At 33.0% G+C, this 9,295-nt stretch overlaps 1 protein-coding gene across 2 annotated transcripts in view; it reads left to right on the top strand.

The window, feature by feature from the left end:
- Positions 1–8,812, top strand: part of LOC106462205 (ras-related protein Rab-8A-like) — a 20,543-nt gene extending 11,731 nt beyond the window's left edge. The window contains exons 3-7 of one of the 2 annotated variants that reach the window (XM_013922103.2): positions 722–782; positions 1,220–1,297; positions 1,679–1,768; positions 5,362–5,475; positions 7,111–8,812. In XM_013922103.2, coding sequence (XP_013777557.1) covers positions 722–782; positions 1,220–1,297; positions 1,679–1,768; positions 5,362–5,475; positions 7,111–7,209 — 442 coding nt within the window. In that variant the 3' untranslated portion in view covers positions 7,210–8,812. The remainder of the gene's footprint in view (positions 1–721; positions 783–1,219; positions 1,298–1,678; positions 1,769–5,361; positions 5,476–7,110) is intronic. The other variant, XM_022389400.1, reaches the window with a different exon arrangement.
- The last annotated feature ends 483 nt before the right edge of the window (positions 8,813–9,295 follow it).

Genomic DNA, 9,295 nt, shown 5'->3' with positions numbered 1-9,295 from the left:
GTCACATTATAACACCCCCATGGCTGAAAGGGCGAGCATGTTTGGTGGGACGAGGATTCGAACACGCGACAAAAACTGTTGCCCCCCAGAGGCACAGCGGTATGTCTGCGGACTTACAACGCTGGAATCCAGGTTTCGATACCCGTGGTGGACAGAGCACAGATAACCCATTGTGTAGCTTTGTTCTTTAATTACAAACAAACAAACAAAACAAAAACTGTTTTGTTCAAAGTAAACAATTTAGTTCAGTTTTTCTTACAACGTACCAACCACAAATAATGGTTTATATCCTTACATTAACATCCTGGTGGCCTCTTGCACGACACTTTGGGTAATAAAGAAATCTTGTGGTCTCTTACATGAGACTTTGGGTAATAGAGAAACCTTGTGATCTCTTACATGAGACTTTGGGTAATAGAGAAATCTTGTGGTCTCTTACATAAGACTTGAGTAATAGGAAGACCTGGTGGCCTCATGCACGAGACTTTGGGTAATAAAGAAACGTTGTGGTCTCTTACATGAAACTTTGGGTAATAGAGAAACCTTGTGGTCTCTTACATGAGACTTTGGGTAATAGAGAAACCTGGTGATGTTTTGAGTGAGATTTTGAGTAATAGAGAAGTTGGTAATCATTGATGCAGAGAAGAGTTAGCAGTTTTAGGTTTCTGTACAAAGTATGACTAGATTTCATGTTATTCCATTCTTACACGTGTTGTTTTAGGGACACTGCTGGACAAGAGAGGTTCAGAACTCTGACAACAGCTTATTACAGAGGAGCAATGGTATGGATCACGTCTATCTCGTAACGTATATTATAAACTATAAATTATCATTGGGAGCTAGGTAAGGGAGAGAGAAGAACTTGGGGTATACATTTTAACATTTTGATTTAAATCTACCGTATGACAAGCAACCATCTTTAAAGTAAGAATAATTATGATATAATTCAATTCTTGAATAAAAAATATTGTGTAGCTCTGTTATAATAAAAACTTAGTAATAAAGTTATAAAAATTCAATTACGTTTGTCCCAACTCCATATAGGCAACTTTCCGTAATCATCATGACGGTTATTGTTTAAAAGACTTCAGTGTTTTGTACTTTTCATATTTTATTCTCAGCATTAAGTAACAAACAATTTAGTGATTCATGATAACAACGTTGTTTTGGGGAAATGTCAGCTATGTTTCTTCCTTATTCATATCGATTATTTTTTTAGGGTATAATCGTAATGTATGACGTCACTAATATGGACTCTTTTAATCATCTTTCTTATTGGTTCCGAAATATAGAAGAGGTAAGTTGTTGTTTTCTCATTGTCAAGAACATGTTTACTGTTAGATCTTTTTTAAATTTTTGACGTTTAAAATAATTATTTATTCATTATTTGATTGCGTAGACAGTTTGTGATTGTGTATTAATTAATTATCATTTTTAACTAGATTTTATCCTATTAGAGTTGAAGCTATTGAGAATCAAACAAAGTACTTACTTCTTGCTCAAAAATTTCAGAATCAAACAACAAAAGCTTCAGAAATGGTGGGACAATAAGTGACCTTACGTGTAAAAAAAATGTTTGTTTTAAATATGTATTGTGAGTTAGTATATTGATAGAATATTGTGATTTTAATTTATTATGTATTGCTGATTTTATAACGTGAGTGATTTTCTCCCCTAGAATGCTTCCCCAGATCTAGTAAAAGTTTTGGTTGGAAACAAGTGTGATGTCACACATCTTCGACAGATTGAAAGAGAGAGAGGAGAAAAAGCACGTGTCGCTTTAAGTATTTCTTTTGATGTTTCACAAAATATTTCAATTTACGTTTTTTGTTTGTTTTGTATCTCTTTATAAATATTATATGAAAATTTATAGGGTTTTAATAACGCAAACTGTTTATTAGATCCTACTCCACCACGTTTTATTAATTATGTTTCTGACATAGACAAATTTGAATGTAATACTTGCAGCACTACCTGAATAAGTATAGCATTTTTGTGAATATTACAATTACTTGAGAAACACGAATTATCCACTTACAATAAACGAACTAATCTTCTCTAAATAAACAAGATAGTGTTAATATAAACTCAATTAAAATAACTTGTTAATTTTAGAAGGCAATATAATGATAGCTTCCAGGACAAATATGTGTGAATACAATTTATTGTACATGACAAAACAATGATATTGACTGAGAAACGACTGACTGTCTTACTGTCTAGCATCCAAAGTAGTTGAAGAAAAATGATGATAACTGAAACGATTTTAGACACACTGAAGGAATATAAAAACTACAGGCGTTTTTTTTTTGTTTGTTTTAGAGTCACATTGGGCTATCTGCTGTGTCCCCCACGGGAATCAAACCCCGGATTTAAGCATTGTAAGCCCGTAGACTTACCGATATCCCATCGGGGGTACACCATAGACACACGCATAGTTAGGAATTTGGGTGGATCATATTATATTAGCTGTTAGATGCATCAGTTATATAAGTAGATTTTCAACCGTTATTTGTCTTCCGAAACAAAGACAGAATATGTTTGCTTTCACTTATATGTGAATACTAAAATCGGTAATTTGTCTGCTTGTATTATTTTGAAATGTTCATTCTGGTATTTCGTTTTAAAATAATTAATAAAACGTAATTGTTGTTTCTATTTTAATGTTTATAATTTCGTTTTTCTCTTATATGGGCCCCGATGATTCAGCGGTAAGTCTGCAAGAATCTAACCCTAAAAACTGGGTTTCGATACTCGTGGTGGGTATAGCACGGATAGCACACTGTATAGCTATGCTCTTAACAACAAACAAACCTTTATATGGATGTGTCAGCGGCCATCTGAACCAACTCGAACTCATACCTATAGAATACATTGTAAAAACAAATTAACACAACATTATACCTGTGAATACAGAATTTCATTGGCAGGTAAATAATTTACGAATGGTTTGTTTGTTTTGAATTTCGCGTAAAGCTACACGAGGGCTATCTGCGCTCGCCGTCTCTAATTTAGCAGTGTAAGACTAGAGGGAAGGCAGCTAGTCATCACCACCCACCGCCAACTCTTGGGCTACTCTTTTACCAACGAATAGTGGGATTGACCGTCACATTATAACGGCTGAAAGGGCGAGCGTGTTTGGTGGGACGGGGACTCGAACCCACGACCCTCAGATTGCGAGTCGAGCGCCCTAACCACCTGGCCATGCCGGGCCTTTGCGAATGGAGAGGTATAGGAAAACAATTGTGAACGATATAGAATGAAATGTGAACGTACTCTGTGACTCTCACTGAGGCCCTTCAATGTAACGTCCTTCGAAAACTTTGCTAATTAATATATATACACCATACACCATAAATGTCACTAGTAAAGGTGTAGACGATAATGAATGAAATATTTTAAACTAAACTTTAACATAATCGCTCCACAACAACAACAATATAACTACAAATAAGGTAAACATCCTAACAGTATTACGAAAATATGGCAAGCAAACAACAGTTCTGTTCTAAGTATTGCCCAAATGTGACAAATTCCAATATGGTGGCTTCGTTAGCAATATTAGTTGCTGTACTTGGCCTGCCTGCACAACATCTATACGTAAATGAGCCTGTAGTACGCAGCCGCTGACATACATTTCCTATAACCTGATGTTAAGAGTAAGATTCGTCTGGGACACATTCGTCATATAGTCTGATAGCAGCCTAGGCATTCCGATGACATTCTCCATACAGTAGAGCCGTGATAAACTGTTCTTCAACTGAATAATCTGTCATTATTTATTTCTTTTGGTGCAAGTGTATCACAATACCTGTGTGCTACCTTATATAGTAGGCTTTTATATTAATATTTGGTAACCTTTTGACCCTTCAAAGGGGCAAAGATCTACTTATGCAAAATTCTGACCATACAGGTCAAACCTAGGTTTGTGTAACAACCTTTAATATAATCGGATCTCATTCTTCTATGGCACAACTCCATATGTATGCAATGTATTATGGCACAACACCATATATATGTAATTATTAAGTATGGATCAACAAGGTTTCCAAATAATTCACGCCCTGAAAAACCATCCTAATGTTTTTCTAAGCAAAAACCGACCATTCAAAGTATTGGTTACTGTATATTATGCGCATATACACTAATAATACGCTAAAAAGGCCACTAACATTTCCGGTATAACAATTCAAAAATTTCTAAAACAGTAACTTTTTTCATCTACTACCTATCAACCTACCTGATCACGTCAGCGGTGATAGCACCTAGATGGTTCGGACTATCGCTAAAAGATTTCTCCACCTTACTTGAATGGTCTGAAGGCATCCGCTTTTGATATTCCGATAAATATATACACATTTTTTTTTTAAATGGTAAACATATTATGCTTGTCTGGCTAGAAATAAGCACAAAGCTACACAATGGACTCTGTGCTCTACCAACCACGGGTATCGAAATCCGGTTTCTAGAGTTGTAAGTCCGCAGACATACCGTTGTGCCACTGGAGGGGGGGGGGCACATATTATGCATGTACTTAAATATCTTTTAAACTCGATTCAACACAATAGGTGGCGCTACATTTCGATGGATAGACACGCGACAGTTTCTAAAGGTAAAGTATATACATTTTATACATGTATAACTTAAAAAGTAAACAAACGTATTAAAAGATTATGAATTTTAAAATGAAGTAAGGATACTGCTACAAAAAGTAATGAAACAAGAATTAAAACCACGATCAAAAATTTATAAAATGTAATCCCTATTTTGACAGCTGTATACAGTTATCTGTAGGCCAAAGTAAGAATTACACTTTATAAATTTGTGATAAAATCATTTTAAAATGTATCCAACTAGTATCACTTTACTTGTTTGTGTACTTTTAATTGCTGCATTTATTTTGCTTTCTAAGAACAATCAATGATCCCTTCTTTCCGTTAAAATTTTAATTTTCTTTTCCTATTTATGTATTATGGCACAATTCCTTACTTATGTAATGTATTATGCCTATAACTGTATTCATTTTGGAGCAATTTGGAAAATTCTTAGTTTAAAATGTTTAATTTGTTATTGTATTCACCTATTCTCTTAACATTTTTGGTCTATGGTACTTAATAATAAAATTTTCTGAGTACTTGACCTTGAATTACCTCAATGGTATTTTTATAAGGTAGGCCCACAACACTAATAATTATTTTCATATATCTTTCCATTTCTGAAGTATTTTCTTGAGAATGAAATTCTGAATCACCCTTTAAGATAAAGATAAAGTCTATAAGATAAAGTGACATTGAATATATCTAGAAACTTGTCGCTGCACATATAAAGAGTTTAGAAGGAGTGTTTTGTCTTATGTTTCAGTTAGCTGACAGTTTTAACATCCCGTTTTTTGAGTGCAGTTGTAAGCAGAACATCAATGTTCAAGAGACATTTTTAGCTTTAGCGAGGCTAGTTCGACAAGAAAGGGAGAGAAGGGTAAGCGAGTAATTCTATTTTCAATCTTGAAACCTTTAACTGTATTTCGAAACAACCTTAAGTCACACAAAGAATCATCTTCAAATTAGCATCTTATCGCCCAACGTTTTGTCCAAGTGTCCTCCTTGTACTAATGAGTAGATCTCGTCCTCCAAAGCATTGTGTAATAGTTCTTTGTAACTAACGTTTCCTACGTAAGATTAATTTTCTGCGTGTACTTGAAAATATCTCTCTCAGAAATGAAACTTTATGCGATTAATAAAATATTTTTCAAAATAATCAGTTACCCGTTTAAAGCCATTTCTTTGACTTATTAAAGAAGTTCGTGAGTTCTCCATATCACTTATATGGTCGTTGGTACTTTTATACTCTATGGTGATAACGTTTATATTTATGAGAATATAGTAAAAAAAAAAGACTTACGATAAGGTACATCTCGCCTCACAGCAGCGCGAACTTACTTGTAAGCCAGATAGATTTTGTTATCATTTGTTAACGATTCATGTGGATTTAGTGTAGCTTTCGGCTTGAAATCCGTTGAGGCTAGTAGCTTCAAATAATGTTACTTCTGCATCACCCTGGATTCATTTTGTCATTATTAAGAACCAGTATAGGAAACGAGAAAAACACCGAAAATATGGTAATATTTATGCTAAAGCCTGCACACGTTTTTAGAATATTGTAATAAACCCAACAAACTGACTTAAATTTACTATAAAAAAACAGTATTTAAAACAGGAACTTTGTGAATGGTCAACGAAAAAATGAAGATTTGAAATTTGGGTTCTGAGAACCTCGAAGTAAGAAAATAACATCTGCATAGGTAATAAGTATATATGTTAACTTAGTATATATGTTAACTTATTTGCACCTTTGGTTTTTCTACACTATTCAAAATAACTTAATTTTGGAAATATTTACAAATTAATCGTTTATTTCAAAATCTACTGTTTTAAAAACTGTATATGGAGTAACAAACAATAGGCTTTACACAAATGTTATGTTTTCAGAAGTTAATATTTTGACATACTTAAGAATTTTTCTTGGTATGAAATGTCTAGACATTGTTGAATACAACATTATTTGTAACTTAGGTAAATTAGCTATAACGAAAACAAAATATTACAAATTTTGGGCTACGTGTAATCCAATTCTATTGAACCAGTTACCTTATGAACATGTTATAGCTCGGTATCAATTGAAACAAGAGAGTGGCGATTATTTTATTAAGAAATTCAGTTTATTTATTTATAAATGTTTATCGATAATTCTCGATAATATTTCCTCCTAATCCACGGGTGGATTTAATATATATCATAGTAATACTATATATAGCTTGGAAACCGTTAATTTTTATTTCATTCCTTAAACGAAAATAATTAAAAGAAGATTTAAAATGTTTACGTAAAAATATAACTTGTTGTCTGAATTGATATAATTTAAGTCATTTCAAAAAATACATCATAGAAAGATGGACAAAGGTACACACATATTAAATTGTATCTGTCAACAGTGGGATTTTTATTGTGAATCTCATTTAAACTTATTTGTTATTTTACTATTTTCACACTTATAGAACTGTATGTGTTGTTTATTTACTTCTCATATTGTATTTCTCACTTGTTTCCCTCATAGGCCAGTAAATTGGACGAACTAGAGAGGCAACAGTGGGAGAAGGGTCAGCTAAATACGCTCGAGCAGAATACAACAGGAAACTATCGTTGTTCTTGTTGAGCAGTTATATATATAAGCAAACGAGAACAGCATCGTGTCAAATCGTTGAAATACATATCTCGAACGGCTTGTGAAATTGTATTTATACATATATATATATATATATTTAATTTTTCTAGATGTTTAGGATAAACCACATAGTGGAAATAATAAGAGCTTAGGTTATCGTTTTCGAACCAAAAAATAGCGAATTGTCTGAAACATTGGTAGTTTTTGTACGCTTTATTATTCGTGGTCGATTTACAGCTGTTTCAACTGTCTTCTGTATATTTCATGTATGATTAACCACGATGTATTCTTTTTATTCGACAGTTAAATATAAGCATCACGTGTAGATTCGTATCAATCAAAATAGATGGTGAGAAATATCACTTCAAACAACTACAACCAAATATATTTTATAGTTTATTTATTTTCATTGGTAGCAGAGACTGATCGTAGGTTGTCGTCACTTCATCAATAGCAATGGTTGTTCACGAGATCGGTTTCAAGATATTTATAAGTTTATCTTATCACCTTGAATATACAGTACTGAACGTGATATCCGAAAACACGTTACTATCTACGGGTTAAAAAGATATAGTGTTCAGGTACATTGAATATGTATTAAGATAATGATATTGAGTTTTAACAGACAGTTTAGAGCTCAACTCTAATTCGTCGAAAAGCTAAAAAAAAATTGTTCATTACAAAGCGGATAAATTATCTTTCTGTATTTATATTCGGTGTATTTTAAAGCCTTGAAAGAGTTTACTGTTTATAGAACGACTTTGTGTTACTTGACGAAATGATCAATCATAAATTCACTCTTTACATTTGTTTTCATTCACGAATTTTTGGCTTTTTTTTTTGTTGTTTTACAGAACATTCGTTGCACCACCCAACTATGAAGTTTGTTTAACATACTTGTCTTTAGTTTATTGTGATGACATCAGACTTACAGAAATGAATTCTATGTCAGTAAGCACCCACGGAAACAGCTAATGTGTTTGAAGTTTGTTTTTTTTTATTGTTGAAAGTTGATTATAGAAAACTCCAAAATCCACTTCTTGTACTAATAAATTATCCGCGATTGAAACAGAAACGTTGCATCTTAGTTCAAGTTAAAGCACTAGAAACAACCATTTAAACGTATATGAAAATTTTCAATTATGTAACACAGCTACGAAAGATAAAAGAAAAAACAGATGAACAAGATGACAAAGATAGTAGTAGTTTAAGACACATAATACCGTGTATTTTAGCTAAATTAACGAAAAAGAAACTCACACTTTCAGAACAGAAGATAATTACAAATACTATGAAAATGGTTTCAACATTTCCACGTGTCCTCTTTAATCCTACAGTCTTCCGAGACGAAACGTGTCAACACAGTTTAGATAAGGCCCGATCGTGAATTTCCTTTAAGGACGCACGTGGTTAAGAAACAGCTCAGTTTAAAGTACCCGTCAGGGGTGTTAAAGTTTGTTGCAACTTTTAACAAATTTTCGTTTTAAAGTAATTTTCAGTTTTATATATATTTAAGTTGGTTTCCAGTTCATGGGGTTGTCAAAGTCTCGTGTATGGAGATACATTACATTATATGATAGGGTTGTCAAAGTCTCGTGTATGGAGATACATTACATTATATAATAGGGTTGTCAAAGTCTCGTGTATGGAGATACATTATATTATATGATAGGGTTGTCAAAGTCTCGTGTATGGAGATACATTACATTATTTAATAGGGTAGTCAAAGTCTCGTGTATGGAGATACATTACATTATTTAATAGGGTGGTCAAAGTCTCGTGACCAGATACATTACCTTATTTAATAGGGTGGTCAAAGTCTCGTGAATGGAGATACATTACATTATTTAATGGGGTGGTCAAAGTCTTGTCTATGGGGACACATTACGTTATTTAATAGTGTGGTCAAAGTCTCGTGTATGGGGATACATTATTTAATAGAGTGGTCAAAGTCTCGTGTATGGGGATACATTATTTAATAGGGTGGTCAAAGTGTCTTGAATAGGGATACATTACATTATTTGTATTTCCGTTTTTAGTGTCTCTTCTTGTTTTTAAAACTTCTTCACATGAAAAT

The sequence above is a fragment of the Limulus polyphemus genome, unplaced genomic scaffold, assembly GCF_000517525.1.
Source record: "Limulus polyphemus unplaced genomic scaffold, Limulus_polyphemus-2.1.2 Scaffold1118, whole genome shotgun sequence".
In the NCBI taxonomy this organism is placed as follows: domain Eukaryota; kingdom Metazoa; phylum Arthropoda; class Merostomata; order Xiphosura; family Limulidae; genus Limulus; species Limulus polyphemus.
This window is presented reverse-complemented; position numbering and strand designations above follow the sequence as displayed.